The 17,421-nt window shown below is 40.8% G+C and overlaps 1 protein-coding gene across 3 annotated transcripts in view; it reads left to right on the forward strand.

Moving 5' to 3' along the window:
- The window catches only part of KLHL14 (kelch like family member 14), a 110,023-nt gene extending 107,194 nt beyond the window's left edge, over positions 1–2,829 (forward strand). For all 3 annotated transcript variants that reach the window (XM_075584668.1, XM_075584661.1, XM_075584675.1), the window contains exon 9: positions 722–2,829. In XM_075584668.1, coding sequence (XP_075440783.1) covers positions 722–862 — 141 coding nt within the window. In that variant the 3' untranslated portion in view covers positions 863–2,829. The remainder of the gene's footprint in view (positions 1–721) is intronic.
- The last annotated feature ends 14,592 nt before the right edge of the window (positions 2,830–17,421 follow it).

The following is a 17,421-nucleotide window of genomic DNA, read 5'->3' on the forward strand; positions in this document are numbered from 1 at the left end:
AAGCTGGGGGTCCCCGGAGCTGAAATTAACACAGTTCAACTCCAAAGACCCCCTGCTTCAATCCTGTAATTAAAAAAATAAATAATTTAACACACAATGCAGCCTGTTCTGCTGCTTTAACATACATTTAGTTATTCTAATTTGTTTAAAACTACTTATTTGAGAAAAACATACTATTTATTGTGGCTACAAAAGGTAAAAAGTTAATTGCAGAAATAGTACTTTTCTAGTATGAAATTCGGTACATTTATTATAGTTATATTAAATGTATTATAGTTTTTCACAGCTATAGAAATTACTCCAGTTTGTTCCTATCCTTCTCTACTGATAAGCATGATGAGTTTTTGTACTAATGCTAAAGCTGCTAACTTTATAAATTAACTACTTTGTTTAAAACCTTATTCACTTGTTCTTGTTTACATGTCATTGACTACAGAGATGTTATGTTTATTTGTTACATTATAATACAATGTGTAACAAATATTGTGGCTAAAATGAACTCTACAGACTTTTTCTAAATAAAATCAACCTTACAATATTACATCCATTTGAACATTTTTTATATATATATATATATATATATATATATATATATATATATATATATATATATATATATTTTTTTTTTTTTTTTTTAAATGAATAATTAAATGTATTCGTTAAAATTTTAAAAATCAGCATTATATGTTATAATTCCAGTTCGGGATTTTGTGTTTTTTAGGGAGCATACAAATCTTCCACTATTTGCTACAGTCCTGAAAAAGCAAGCTGGACAGAATTAGAGGGGGACGTCGCAGAACCTCTCGCAGGCCCAGCCTGTGCTACCGTCATACTGCCAACCTGTGTCCCCTACAACAAATAATGCCTGGACATTGGAAGGACATTGTAACATTGCAAGGGTGTGGCTTTTTTGTTTGAAAATTACTTCTTACTTTAAAATGCTTTACAAGCAAGACACAAATGAACAATGTTTTAAAGATTTATCAAAAATGAAACTTTAAAAAAAAAAAAAAAAATGAAGCTGTTGAAACTATTTAATGTCCAACACTGGGAACTAATTTGACCTCTTTTTATCCAGTAGAATTCAACAAACAGGTGTACTGTGTGAAACAAAGCTAGGATATGGGCCGTGCATTCAGTTCTGCCCACGCAAACTTGGGACCATGCGGTCATATATTCACCTTGGCTTAAGTATATTGACATTTATCATTCATTGCTCTCTATTGCTACAGTACAGCGTCTTGTAACTAGATTCCTTTCATGAGCCCTTCTGCCCAATATCTGAGCGTGTCTGAGCTGATCCAGCAATTTGCTAAACCACTGGTACCAATATGTAGTTGTTGTACATTCTCTTATATTTGTGTGTATAATAATCAGTTGCCTGGGAGGGAGCTTTGTGCACTGAGTGAATGCAGAAACATTGTAGAAACGATGCACTCGCAGGACTCCTGCAAACAATTATTTTATTCAAAAAGGCGGGGTCGATGTTGCGGTGTGTATATATATAAATACACACACACACACAAGGTCTAAAGACATATTTTACCCTTAAGCAATGATGCACTGTTCATACACTAGTGTATTTACCTTGCAATGCCAACCAACAAATATGTTTTCTTATTCAATGTGTGTGGCCCATGCCTTTATCTGACATTGGTGACTTAAGTGAAGCTCTTGTGGGTGTCATCAAAAGTTTGGGACCTTGCAAGATACTTAATACATCCAAATGTGAGCCAGCACAACACAATCATGTATTGATTCCTTTGCAAAAGTCTGCCATGTGCATTAAATGCCACCATAAACTCCTGATTTATTGCAATGCAAAGGGGTGATAAATATCTGAAGACAAAACACCCCTGTGACACACCTGAACCTAGCACACTGCCTGTTGTACCTAATAAGATATTGACAGGCTACACGGCGTTGTAGAGCCTGGATTGCAAGTACAGTATTTCAAGAGCTATTGCAACATCAGAGACATACTAAGGTGTGAGCATGTTACAGATATGAGCTGGGATAGCATTCAGCTGATAAAATTCCATGTCACTAAGGATTGCTATGAAAACCCCATTGGGCTCTATGTATAAAGTGGTACGTACGTGTGTGCTGACAGTTGCATTAACAAGTGTGCACTTTTTTCTGTCTGAAACATGACATATTTATGAATTGTATTTGTACTGTTATAGAATTTGGTAATAGGTATAGAAATGGTCTTCTGCACAGATTAAAAAAAAAAAAGACACCAACTTTAAGGTGACAGAGAGAAAACCAATGCAGAAAACATCAAGAAACGTTACACAAGCCGCACATTCCTTAACACATAGAGCGGCACCAATATGCAAAAGTAACCGCACCCGAACTCCTCCCACTTGCTCTGCGAAAATGCCACAAGCGAGATTAATACGTAGATCCCGTCTGTTGCACTTATATTTTAGTGCGGGTTGCGACAAAATAACGTTGCACCAGAATTTGATACATAGAGCCCCATGGTCTTTACTACCGTAGCTGATAACAATTGCCCATTTCTCATAAATCAGTACTACACAACAGAATAGAGGATATTTGATCAAATAAGCAGTGAGTCTGGGGTTTTAACGGTGTTCAAGACACTTTTTTACATACTTTATATAATACAATGGATGCTATAGAAATGCATAATGAGCTGTATACACCACATAATCTACTACAACTGCAAAGAGATGTGGAAGTGGAAGTAAGTTATGGTGGGTGAAAAAGGTGACAAAAAACCTCCACCGTTGGCATATAGCCAATAAAGAATATCACTTGTGAGAACATTCACATGTCCTATACAGGTCTACAACCCTGCCTTTCACCATTATCACCTAGCATACAGTGCTCCCACTGCAGCAAGGGATTCTGGGAAATGACATGCAAATCAGCACACAGTGTCACCATTTGCCTCAAATCCATTTTTACATGGAATTATTATAAGCTAATGCTCGCTGTCAACACAGCTTTTAAGCACACCATGGGATTAGATACCAAGCCAGTCAAACCACTCACAGACAGCTGTTCCGACCTTTTGGGTCTCATCAGTGCGAGGGTGGTTGTGCTGGCTTTGCAATTTTCAAGCTTTGTAAATTTACCATACACATTATTTAAGTTATGGTGGGTGAAAAAGGCGACAAGTGATATTCTTTATTGGCTATATGCTAATGGTGGAGTTTTTTTGTTGCCTTTTTCATCCACCATAACTTAAATAATGTGTATGGTAAACCTACCCAGCTTGAAAATTGCAAAGCCAGCACAACCACCCTCGCACTGATGAGACCCAAAAGGTGAAAACAGCTGTCTGTGAGTGGTTTGACTGGCTTTGCATCTAATCCCATGCTGTGCTTAAAATCTGTGTGAACAGCGAGCATTAGCTAATAAGGGTTCCATGTAAAAAATGGATTTGAGGCAAAAGGTGACACTGTGTGCTCATTTGTATGTCATTTCCCAGAATCCCTTGCTGCAGTGGAAGCACTGTATGCTAGGTGGTAATGGTGAAAGGTAGGGTTGGAGACCTGTATAAGACATGTGAATGTGCTCACAAGTGATATTCTTTATTGGCTATTGTGTGTGTGTGTGTGTGTGTGTGTGTGTGTGTGTGTGTGTGTGTGTGTGTGTGTGTGTGTGTGTGTGTGTGTGTGTGTGTGTGTGTGTGTTTGTGCATATATATATATATATATATATATATATATATATATATATATATACAGTGGTTGACAAATCACCAAAAAATCTACTCGCCACACAAAAAAATCTACTCGCCACCTAGTACCAAACGTGTGCTGCTTGGGCCAATATTTACTCGCCCGGGGGTTAAATCCACTCGCCCGGGGCGAGCAAATGTATAGGTTTGTCGAACACTGTATATATATATATATATATATATATATATAAATAATCAGGAGCGCTCTTATTTCTTTATTTTCTTATTGAATATCCTTTGACTTTAATCTAAAACAAGGATCTATTGTTTTATTGCGTCTGTTCTTGATGTATTTTATTATGTGCGTAAGTTCCTTATTTTTACAATTACAAAGCATAATGAGTTCTACCTACAGAATTCTTCAATTTACATGCACCCAGATTTTACAGGTTGAAAGAAAAATATAATTTAATAGGCAGACAACCATGAAGTATTATTTGGTTCAACATCAGGATGTAATGTGAATGTTAGCAGTGCATACGGGGGGGAACAACCTCTATGTTCAACTCAGCATACAGTAAGTATCTATTGTATTGTATGAATTATGTTAACAACACAGGATTTTGCCACAGGTCCAAAAACCAGGACATAATCCCCTATGTATTGCTATCTCCCAAATATCTTTTACTCAAACTTCCCTTCTGCGTTATCATTACATCTGCAGTTGCATTATTAGCATTCTTCTGTGTGTTCTTAGGGGTTGTCGTAGGGTCATTTTCAATTAAAACACAATTTTCTTTTGTACCCATTTTTTTTCTTGAGAGACTGAGATATTTGGGCTTATTCTAAAAAAGGGAATGTCTTGCAGGCCCCTCTGGCAATCAAGGGGTGGCCAAGTGATAATGCTATAGATATTGATGGGCTTATTCTATATCCGGCAAAGCGGCCGATAGGGAAATTTTTAGCACAAATTCCCAATTGACTTTGGCCACTTTGGTGGATATAGAATGAAGCCCTTTAGTAAATAGTCCCAATTGCAACACATGCTTTCGATCAAAGTTTAAAGGTCACTGCTCTAGCCCTTACTGGGAAGTTTATGTCAGGCATTATAATATAAAATGTATTTATAGAACATTCATTTTGCTTGGTGAAATTGAAACTAGTTGTTGAGCCAAGTTGAAATATGTTTTGGATTAACATATTGATATAAACTGTTACAATAATTATAATACTACATGTCAATTTTATGTTGTTGAAGTTTATCTGGAACATACAAGTATGTGTCCTTCCATGTTAATATATCTAAATTAATATTAGTAGTGGAATGGGCCTCAAAAACATTCTGTGAATGCATAGGATAGCTTACGTACACCGTATAAAATCCCCCCTAACTGCAAAAGTAATGACATAACCCTTTGCCTGATTCAGCACAGATTCTGTCGTTTTTCCACAGTTTTGGTGTAAAAAATGTGTTCTAATATCGATCCTGTTCTGACTGGTAGCAAAGGACTTGTAAAATGTCATACCAGAAAAGTGCTAACGCTGTCAGTGGGTGATAGTGCGCCATACAATATCTATAAGATAAAACTTCAATATTAACCCCTTTGCTGCCTGAGGGGCTAGCGATGCATGGCACAGTAATGCATTGCTGGCACTTCTATCAGCAAATGGGTTTAATGCAGGGGTCCTCAACTCCAGTCCCCCCAACAGGTCTGGTTTTAAGGATATCTATGCTTCAGCCAAAGACTGAGCCACTGATTTTGCCACCTACTGTATGCTAAAGCAGGGATATCCTGAAAATCTGACTTATTGGGGGGGTGAGGGGGGTCTTGAGAACTGGCGTTATGAACCCTTAGTTTAATGGGTTCTGGGACAGCAGCACGGAAAAGATTTGGGATGGTGACGTGTTTAGCGTGTTTTAAATGCCCTCCTATTGCTACTGTAAAGTGCAATCTATGTTGTTTTTGTATTAAGTGGTGATAGGGGGAAATTACTTCTTTTCTTATCCCAAGGACTCCAATTTCCTTGTAAAATAAGACATTGGGCAAGATAGATTATTATTATTTTTTCCATTGGAAGAAACATGTAAAAGCAATTTGTTCCAGCACAAAATAAGGCTTCCCTGCTTAATATCAAAACTGGTGGAAGACTTGTCTGAAAGCGATATACGGCAGCTGTCACCTGACTTGTCTAATGAAATGTGCAATCTTCTGAATTCCAACTTTAAATGGCTATTTGTTGTCCTTTGAATGGTTCTTTTTTACCATAGTAATTTAAAGCTTTCTATCTTTCAAGAAGGCATGACGAAGGAAAGCGGTGTTATTGAAGAAATCATAAAAAGAATGTAAATTTTGTACAGTATCAGAATGTATAAATTGAGCTTGCTTGTAGGGAAAAAAACTTTAAATAAAACTTTATGAAAGAATTCAGCTCTTGGTGTTATAACATGATTTACTCTTCAAAGATATATACTTTATTTGTTTGATCTGTTTGAAATATTGTGTACAGTACATCTACATGACTAAGTTACAGGTAAGCAGAAAAAAATAATCCTATATATTTGTAGTAACACATTTTTTTTTTCATACATACAGTCTTTGAAATATCTAGTAATTATTTAATACCAGGATTAAATTATTTGTATGTACAGATTATTGGTGCAATGCAGTGCTGCAAGTATAATATGACGAATACAATTGTAAGAGCGATATTTACTAAGCAGACCATGCTAATTACCACAAATAATGATTTTCTACTTGAGCTGATACATGATAAAGATTCAAGTAACTTTCCTACAATTGCTTATAAATACAGTAACTGGTCTCTAACTTCTTATTCAGATCTGACCCTAATACCAAATGTACTTGATTGGATGAGCGAGCGAAGTGAAGACATCTACTAGAACTTTGTGACCACTTTGGTTGTGTGTCTGTGTTTTTGTTCGCGTGTTCTCTCTGCACAGGCCAAACACCTTAACCGATTCTGGTGACATTTTGAGGGCACCTTTCTGCCATCCTAACTTAGATCCGCCACGAGTTTCAACCAAATCAGTGCACCCCCAATTATTTTTAGTGATTAAAAAAAAATGGCAACGGAACATCTCACCAACCGGATGTTTGATAAAAAAACCTAAAATGTATTATTTTGCAACTTTTACAACATTTTCAGATAATTTGCTTGAACCGTTTCAGAGAATTATTATTTTTTTAATGAAAATAAATTGGTAATCGAGGTAACAAACAACCCTGTACAACAACCACCTGCAGATTTACTGTGACATCTAGGCGACAGTGATAATTATTCACTGCGCAATAGGTTTTCCATGGTATCCACGATGTCAGTATAACTGTTCTTACAACACGGCCTTCTTGAGAATAATGAGTTTTGTGTGTTGTTTTTTGTTTTTCAACTTTCGGACAGTTTGTTGCGCATGAGATTGTCATTGTTACATGGAAGTGTTTTGCAGTTTGCGATAATATATTAAACGTATTTCTTCTCAACTCGCAATAATGTGAGAGTTGAAGTGGTTATTCAGTATTTGTATCTTTGTTGGACTTCAACGTTGTGACAGACAATAGCCGTCCTTTCTGGGCAACTTTCTGGCCGGTGCCTCGACTGCCAGTGGAACCTAAGCTTATTTATAGGCTTCAATAATTCCACACAACAATGCGAGAAGTAAATTGCCTAGACATTGACGTTTTTAACTGAAGTTTGAGAATACTAGGAGAATTTGATGACAAAGTCCACAAATTTACGGTGTTTCAAAATTTCTTTGCCTGGGTTTCATCCTCTGCTATGAATCTAGGTTTACTCGCACATCCCACAAAATGGTATAAAATATAGAGTTTTCCTAGATTATACCATTGTTATGTTAGAGTTTATAATAACTCTCTGCTGAACACTACCATGAATCATCTTCCCTTTCCCTCTTAACACTATATATTGGGATTTGTGTTTCTGTGATCTTAGTGACTCTCCTTTGGTGCACATTATAAGAAATCTAAAAAAGTGTACATAGGTATACATTATAAGGAATCCTGAAAAGGGGCTTATTTTCTCTTTTCTATTAATACAGTACATTTAAAGAAACTATAAGGTTAGGGGCATGTCAAATAGGCTTCCTTAAAAAGGGGAGTTTTCAGGGCGTTTTTAAATGTCAGAGTGATGGTGCGTGGTAGGGAGTTTCAGAGACAGGTTGCAGTAGAGGAGGTCTTGTAGGTGGGAGTGAGAGGAGGTAATAAGGCAGGAGGAAAGTGGGAAAGAGCGTATCTTAGAAATAGTTCAGAGGTGGAGATGGCAGGACTTAGTGAGAGAGTGAACATGAGGAACGAAGGAGAGGGCAGAATCAAAGATGACCCCTAAGCATCAGGTTTGATGCCTTGATGAAATTGTGGTATTATTAACAATAGGGGAGAGTTTGGGTGTAGGGTGACAGTGGGAGGGGTAAGAGTACTATCCAGGAGGTGATGGTGGAGAGACAGTTAGTGACCCGGGACAAGAAAGGTGGAGAGGTAAATTTGGGTGCCATCTCCACAGAGATGATATTGAAAGCCAAAAGATTGTATCATTGGATCATTGTTCTTTATTGCTGTAAAGGTTATTTTTTAATTCGTACTCCTCATGCTGCATCTGCAATCAAAGTTCTGCTAATCTTCAGCATAGATGCTGAGCTATGGATCCGAAACGTATTTCTTGGACCTTGTCAGATATACTCTGTGCATGTCAGTGTTCCACACCAATTACGTGTTTCAGGGGACGCTTTCATGCACAGCGATGGACATTTATGCAAAAGCCATTTCAGATGAAACTAAAATTAAAATCTGACTGACGGAAATCTTAGTAATCCTGTAAACTGAAACTCAAATAGTTTACAGAAATGGGAAGAAAGAAAAAAAAAGAACTTGTTTTAAAATTACTTATGCAGAATTAATCCCTTCCTCCCTGGTTGAATGAATATACCATATTTTTCTTAATAAAGCTGACATGAATTGCAAAGTGAACTCTGCTAACTTCTAGACTTCTTATCTTAGTCTTTCACCACTGCACAAAGCACAGGACACACTTACAAGACGCTGAGACCCCCCCCAAAAAGGCTTTCTTTTGCGAAATATTACACATCACTATCTTATACAATTCTTTCTCTAACCCTTTTGCAGGTGAAGGGACCAGTTATGCACTGCTGTAATGCGCTCCTGGCCCCTCTAGCAGCCAAAGGGGATGCAATTTGAATCTATTGTTTGTTTTTTAAAACAAGAGCTTGCTGTCAACCCGTTTTGTGCTGGAGGAGCCTGGGGTGCAAGGAGGAGCAGGACCCTCTGGCAGTGAATGGGTTAAACACTCTGAATGTCTGATGATTGCAAACACATTCGGCGGTCGCGCTAAGCATGGACGCGGCCTAACTAGGGCATCGAATGTTTTAGCATTAAAGTTAGTCAATGGGAATCCATGTTGAAACATTTCGGAGTAGAAAGGCCACAAGGTTATTACAATGTAAGTTTAGATACATTTAAAGATTTACAAATTACTATATTTAAAAATGTTGCAAACATTTATGACGTGCACTGCATATTTTTAAATTACCTTAACTCAGGGGTGCGCAAACTGGGGGCTGCAAAAAAATTATTGGGGAGGGGGGGCATTGGTGCTTACAGAGGCCCTGTGCTCTTTGCCACAACATTTAAATGAAATGCCTGGGGAGCGCGCAAGGCCTCTGTAAGTTCCCTTACCTGGTCTTCGGCGGCTTCTGGTGACACGTCACCATGGCAAAATGACAGTGTATAAACAATAATAGACAGCACTCTAAATAATGAATTAAAAAATCATGAAGTACAGGGTGCAAACGTAACAAAGTGGGACCAAACAACCCCACTGAAGATCATATAAACCAAAACAAGGGCTCCAGCACACACTGATTAATAGAGAAAACGAAAGAGTCAAGGAATAAGCCAAAATTTTTAAAGCGGTGATAATAGAACAAAAGGTATCACACAAATATGGAAATGCTACACGACTATAAATGCAGAATATATGGATCTTAAAAAGCACAAGTGTAGGGGGGAGAGACACAGGGAAGGGGAGTGGGGGAAAAACACCAAAGGAAAAACTGCAAACAAATAAACACAGAATAAGACAATGGGGGAGGGCAAGAGGGGCAACGTTTCAGGGTAACAACCCTTTCCTCAGGCCCGTTCCCTTGGGTCCAACGGAACCACAAGGTACTTTCCTTAACACTATCCCCCCCTACAAGACACAAAGTAGCCAAGTAAGAATTAGCTCAGAATCAAGCCCTGGTCAAAAGTCCACAGTATATGCAAGAGTGTATACAAACTCAAACCGTCCTTTAAGTGGGATTATCAGGCTTGTGTCCTCTCTCTCTCAGATTCAAAGGTGGCTGGATGATGAAACCCCTGCTTTAACTTACAAGAAAGTTTCAGTGTGAGAAACTGTACTCAGCAACTACAGTAGCATGAAATTAGCTGGAGCAGAGTCCAAAGGCCACTTCAAGGCCCTTCAGCGGGCCACCAGTTGGAGTGGCCTGAAACCCAAAAGTAACAAAACCCAAAGTAACAATGAATGAATTTGAATATCTGAAGCTGCTGGGGAAAGGTACCTTTGGAAAAGTAATTTTAGTTGATGGTACCGTGTTGGCCCATAGAGAGGACAGAAGAAAATACTTTTGTAATAAAAATGAACTAAAGTAAGATAGAAGTGATACCCTTACTGACAAACTCGTGGTTACAATGTATGCTGTGACAGTGGAGCTATTCAGTATTGGAGTTCCATGCTAGAGCTCCTGCTCTCAATAGCAGAGGTTGTGGGTTCTGATCCCGTTGGGCCTCACACCCGCACTCGGCCGCTCTAGACCCTCTGCCTCCGGAACCTCTGCCACCGGCGCTTCTACGATAAGGTATGTTTTTAAGGGTTGGGGTAGGGAGTTAACTTTAGGGTTTTAATGGTTAGGGAAGGGGTTAACTTTAGGAGTTTTAGGGGTTAAGGTAGGGGGTTAACTTTAGAGGTTTTAGCGGCAAGGGGTTTTAGGCTAGCGGGTTAAGGTTTTTATGATAGGCTGTAGCATTTGTATTAGGGTTTTTTAGGGTAAGGGTTAAGGTCAGGTATTTAACTCAGTGGCGAAGCGGCCACCTTAGGAGTGTCCCAGCGGTGGGGTGAGTCACGGCAAAGCGCCGGTGATCATTTGTTCACGGCGAAATGGCCATGACCAAATGTCCTGGACCATAGTGCGCGGTTTGCTTTCTCTTTCAAATAAGCAAGTTGCTTCCTAAATCACTACAGCTAGGTCAATCGATTAATTGTATATTAACTAGAGATATCTTTAAAGCCAGTCCTGGTGGTGGCCCTTGAGGATGGACCACCCTGACTGGAATGTTGCCTTGTGTGTATTCCAATAATTATTCAGGTCTTTATTGTACTGTACGTTCCCTAAACACCTTTGCTTGGCCACTGTTGCACACATCCACATCCCCAGCGAAGAAACACTTTCCCCTTAAGTCTATTCCCCTTTTAAGCTTTGCATGAAACATGCCTTTATATTACAGCTATTAAGTTCTTCGATGCTGAAGGTTTTGGGAATGTGTTTACGGCCCCTCTAGCACTAAAGAGATTAAATTAACTTGATTTGGGGTATTTGGATTTCTGTCACAGTAAGTAAATTAAACAATGGACATGATGTCAGCAACGGGAAGAGAGTTACTCAGTGCATATATCACACATCCCTGCGATTCTAGCAATGATGCCATTCTGCACCTCTGCAGGAGTGCAATAAGTGGTGCGATAAACCAGGAAATTAGAAGAATGTAAATTCTCGCAAAGGAATTGCACGCTGGGGGAAAAATTGCTTCCTCATGCTTATATTTTTTTTCCATGGAAATAATTCACCTACCTCCTAAAATCAAATTGTTAAATGGCTTGGTGGGAGAGCATAACCTGAAAATGATATGCTTCTGGACTCAGAAATATCGGCTGGGTAATCTCTCCCCTATCTGCACGAGTGTACATGCTGCCCTCCTGAGAGATTGATATTCCCTGTCTGGGGGGTTGGGGGGGGACTTGTCTATTCTAACCAGCTCACTGCCAGAGGGTCCTGCAGCAGGTTGCAAAGCAGCAGTGGCAGTGAAATGGTTAATCCACCGCCTCAAAGTAAGAGAAGAGATCTGTTCTCTGAAATGGGAGACTGTGTCTCGGCTTCGTGTGACTTTTACTAACCCATTATTACTAGTTTAGTACGGGTCACTTTATTCTGCAGCGGAGTACTTCGGACATCAAAATTGCTGAAGGGGTTCAAGTAGGACAACCTTTCTGACAGACTGGTACAGATGTAACAGATGTTGCTGCCCACAGTGTCGCGGACAACCAAGCAAAGGTCTGTGGCGCCAGGGACAGTGTCTGCCGCAATGCCGCTGTGAGGGGGTGGAGGGGAATAGGAGGGTGCCCGTGCTTCTGAATGGGACGCACCGCAGCATTAATCCTTCAGTGCCACGGTCGCGTGAACGCACGTGGCAGCAGCACCGAAGACAGTAAGTCTTACTACATCTGCACAAAAGGAGGCGCTTACACATGAAAAAGTTGCTTTCTGTCTGTGTGCCTCCAGTGCTAAAAAAAAACATTAACTTGCTCATAAGCTATTAATGATATCCTTGTGTAATTATTGGCAGCATGGCATACACCAGGGGTGCGCACACTCTTCTCCCTGCGCCCCCCCCCCTGCCTGCTCTCACCCCCTGATCGGCTCCGGTGTCATTTGACGGCGCGTTGCCATAGCGACGCGTCGCTGGAATGTGACGGAAAGTCAAGTTACAGAGGCCTCGCACGGTCCCTAGCATTTAATTTAAATGCCTTTGGGGAAGCGCGGGGTCTCTGTAACCGCCGCGCCCGCCACCCAGAAAATCTCGCGCCCCCCTGTATGCACACCGCTGGCATACACTTCTACAGACAGTGTTACAGAAAATATTTAAGGAACCTCTCTAACGCAGCTGGATAGGGCATCCTTTGCTATTGCTAAGGGGTTAATAACCCCATCACTGTCAGATAGGCCGTGATGCATTTTGAAGAGAAGTATTGGAGGCCAGACAGGCAGGAGTTAATGTCTTGTAGGAATATATATTGTATATTTTCAAGCCGGCTCGCTCTACATGAGATCCTCATTTTTTTTTTCCACTTCACTGAACAACCTTCATTATGATACTTATTCCAGCATTCACAAACCCAGTCAACTAGCTGAGCTACACCTCTAACGTTACAATATTGATGAATTTTTCACTCTTCTAATATTGTACGGTTAAAAATGTCCCCGCATCTTTTCTGCAGAATTAGATGGTGTTAGGAGACCTCACGTCTTAATGTCATTAATAAGCAATGACATAGAATATCTGCAGCTAACCAGTTGCAAGGTTGACGCAGGGGGAAAAAAAAACATATTTACAAAGAAATACTGGCGTGATAAAGTGGTGGCGGCCCAAATACTGCTGGGTGCATTTTAGAGGTTGTTCTGCACTTATAAATCATAGATAATTCTGTAAGCTCTGAATTTGCTTCTGCACATTCTTAAATGGTATCAAATCCACAGAGGCGTCTTTTCAACCTTTCTTTGTTTGCTTCACCCTTCATATGAATAGCGGCTTCACAGCAATAAGAAGATAATAAGGCCCGGATACATCAAGCGCGTGATTGTAAAATTGCGTTAATAGCGCCAGAAATTGTACAATATATTAAGCATGCAATAATACATCAACCACATACCGCAATAAATATCGCGTATTTAGCACCTGCGTTATTAACGAGTTTAAAATGACCAGACACCAGTAATTAACGCCGAAATAGTAAATACACGTGAGATGGGCGTTGTTAACTCCAAATTGGTCTCAAATATCACAATTACTTAACACTGGATTCAGGCAGGTGTTACCTTACCGTGCTATCTTACCTGAAACATCACAATATTTTTCTAATGCTGACTAAAGGGAGTCCTTTGAGATATTTCTGCTGGAGTGGAATCTGAGAGAGTCATGGCTGAACCCAGGGAGAGGGTGGAGGGGGGGGGGGAATTGCTGAGGAGGAGAGAGTCATGGGTGGAGAGGGGGAGAGACAGAATTACTGTATTATTATATATTATTATATCATAGACTATATCCTCAAAAATTGCAAAGTGAAGACTCACGGTTGTGAAAGGGTGCATCAGTCCAAACCTGATCCCGGGGGTTGCGGCAAGGCACCTTTGGTGTGCTGTTCGCTGGGTAGATAGTACAAAAAGTGAAGAATGCGCGACGCACCACCGGAACGAAAAAGAAATGAACTGGAGAGAGGGTAACTACAAAATGAGCTTTTAATAATTCATCTGATCAACAGACCGGCAAGAAAACAGAGCCAACATGTTTCGTGCTCGCGCACTTTATCAAGGCTCCCTTGATAAAGGGGAGCTCCGTCGGCGCCGTTTTTTTGCCGGTCTGTTGATCAGATGAATTATTAAAACCTAATGTTTTAGTTACCCTCAAGTTAATGTCTTTTTCGTTCCGGTGGTGCGTTGCGCATTCTTCACTTTTAATGCCAGTTATAGACTATGGGGACATAGTACAGCTCAACCCCGTTATCGTGTGGTGCTTGCGGTCCAAGGAAGCACATCGCGATCTAAGCAAATTGCGTTAAAAAAAAATTGGGCCCAGAATTGCACCCCTCAGGGGTTCCGCGGCCGCCGTAGGGGGAGAGCTGGGATAACTCTCCCAGCTGTCCCAGACCCGGCGGCACAGCAGCACCCCCACGCAGGACTTACCCGGCAGCAGCAGGAGCTGGCAGCTCTCTCCTCTCTCTGCTTCTGCTGCCAGCTTCTGGCTGACAGGAGAGGAAAATCAGAGCCAGCTCCCTTAAAGAGACAATATGTCACTGTGTGTGTGTCTGTGTGTATCTGTGTGTGTTGCAGTCCATGATGAAATTAATGTAAAAGAATGAATTAATTACTCACTCCGTTCCGCAAATCAAGGTGTGCTCCTGCAGTGGAGAAATCAGTTAAGAAGCTGGAGGTAGGAGAGCGGCAGAGCAACGCGTCACCATGGTAACCGGCTTCAAATGGCAACGTGACATCACATGACCCCGTGACGTCATTTGACGCCGGAGCCGAGGAGGGAGGGGGGGGGGGGTTTCCTGCAGCCAGCAAGCCCTGGGTGAGTAGTGATCTCACCACCTCCTCGTCCGTCGGAGTCTCCGATCGCATCTGCATACGTCACAGCCTCTGTCGTCACTTCCAGTTTCACCAATTCGTCCGTCCGTGCGCGTCATAGGGTGCTTCTCTCTCCTCTCCGGATCACGCAAATGAGCTACACTTTACGCGTTTCTCTGTTCTAAACTGACAGCTTCCTCAGGAGTAGCTCCCACCTACATCTTAAGTGGTATATATACGGACTCGAAAAACATAGAGCCCCCCCTATTGGCTCTAGAATGCAGTAAGCACACCAATGCTGAATTAAACTAAATAAACATATTAAGATACATAGTATATACATTTATGTTTAATACATTACAATATAAAAGACCGAAGTGGTCAAAAAATGAATAAAACACAGATTAAAAAAATCCTATGTATTCCCCTATATATATATGATGAAGTCGCATTTACTCAGTGACGAAACACGTAGGGTCAAGTTCAAGGACATAAGGACTTCGGCACTACTTGTCTGGTATTACTATTATCATTACAAAGCAAGTACGCCGGTTTAAAACCAGCACCGGAACTTTAATTAGCATTGATAGCGGTATCGCGAGTATTCTGAGGCCAGAGTCACGTGTAGTATGAATAGCCCAGATAGCTTTAACTCATTCCTGTTACAAGCACAACAAGTTCTTTGTCTGCCTATTACAATAATGATAAAGTATGCGATGTCATAAGAGCGTGGAGTACCGGGGCGAAGCATTTACAGGAATAGTGTGGTGCATAGGCCGGAGTATGGGTCGGTACAGCCCTATTACATTAAGGTTATAGACCACAATGGGAGGGAAGTTAGGAAACCTGACCCTCGTCATTATTATTAGTTGGGTTCTCCATGTTGGGAGGTACCTCATTATTAATTCGCCATCTGGGTGGGACAGTCTGATGTATATGCAATAATTAACTTGTGTTTGTATCCACAGATTGTTCGCCTGCAGCATGGTACGTAAATTAGGTCCAAGTGGGGACCATTGGATTCCACCTGAGGGAGAGTGTAGCCCTGGTAAGAAATTGGGCTATATGTCTTTCCTCCTGCTGGTATAAGCCCTGATAAGGGCAGGCTGCCAGTAGTTATCATGGGTTTCCCCCACTTCAAGCCCTGCCCTGAGTGGTGGAGGTAGGCCACCTGGCTCTGTGTCTAAGGCAAGAGACACAGGGGAGGGGCCTGCCAAAGTTATATAGGGCAGTGCACAGCCTATTTAATTGTGTCTGCCTGTTCAGTTCTGTTAGAGTGTGTGACTAGTTAGAAGTGCATGGAGTGCACAACTGGAGAAGGAGATTCTGCGGCCTATGATTAGAGTTGCTAGAAATATAGTGAGCTATAGGTGGACCAATACCTCTCACCCTGTTTAGGGGGTGAGGGAAGAGCTAGCCCCACCCTGGGTGCCTGTGGCCTGGGGTGGTGGCAGGGAACAAAGATACCATCCTGAGGGAGAGCAGTTTGGAGGAGAAAGACAATCTGTACCTGACTGTGATCCTGCTGTTATCCCTGCGGCTGCTGTGACAATAAAGAGCTGCTGCTGCTTTTAAGAGACTGTGTGAGACTGGAATCTCTCGTCCCTGAGTGGGGGACTCTCTTGAAGGATTCCACCCCTCATCCTTGGGGCTTACAAGAGATGGAGGTGTTGCACCATTAAATGAGACGGAGGCATTCACCCCTGTAACCTTTACTTCCCTATCTATCGCATTATCAAATAAAATAAACTCTGTGATATGCAAATCGTGATTCCGATCTCGCCACCCTTTAGATTGAGGGAAAAGAATGTGAGTTTTTATCGAGCAATAGGCATCTCGGAGCTTTGTGAATAGCGGTTACTGACAAATAATTAGAGTTTTGGCATATTTTCTGCTACCACGTGGCTTGAGTGTTAAAGGTCATTAAAAAGCCATTTTTGTGCGATATCGCCCTGTTATCAAAGCTTTGTGAATTGCTACACATGCAATAATCGCTTGAAAGGGCACTTAAGCAGCATTAATGCACTTATCGAAGTTTGGTGAATAAGACCCATAGAGAGGTAGGGGAGATATGAAGGGGAGTGAGGCCACACTTGCACATCCTAGGAAGGTAGCGTGATATATTGAAATAGAGAATCCACACAGTAAATACAAAGTACTAAATGATGCAGCAAGGGTTCAAGGAAAGGAAAGTACAATGTTGCTTCTCATGTTCTCATCTATTCTTCTTCTCTAATTGAGGGATATTATTTGAGTTATTTCATATTTTGTATTATGTAAAGAATCCGTAAATTATCGTTTTGTACATAATTTATATTGTTTATAATTTTTTGCTGGAATAATAATTTATAAATGAGAAGATTTGTAGTAACAATTGCTGTAAAAAGAGCAGCAGGCAGGTCCAAAATAATGAGCATGGAGAACTGCCTTTGGGATGTAGCCATGGGGAGATCAATTGTGACTATTGTTAGGTCTGTTTCAGTTGTTCGGTTAGGACGGAATCCGGATTGCAGTGTTACAAGGAAAGATTTTGAAGAGTGAATGTTCAGTATGTGGTTATAAATGAGTTGTTCAAAAAGTCATGATGCAAATGGCAGAAGGG

Source organism: Ascaphus truei, chromosome 2, assembly GCF_040206685.1.
Source record: "Ascaphus truei isolate aAscTru1 chromosome 2, aAscTru1.hap1, whole genome shotgun sequence".
NCBI classification, from domain to species: domain Eukaryota; kingdom Metazoa; phylum Chordata; class Amphibia; order Anura; family Ascaphidae; genus Ascaphus; species Ascaphus truei.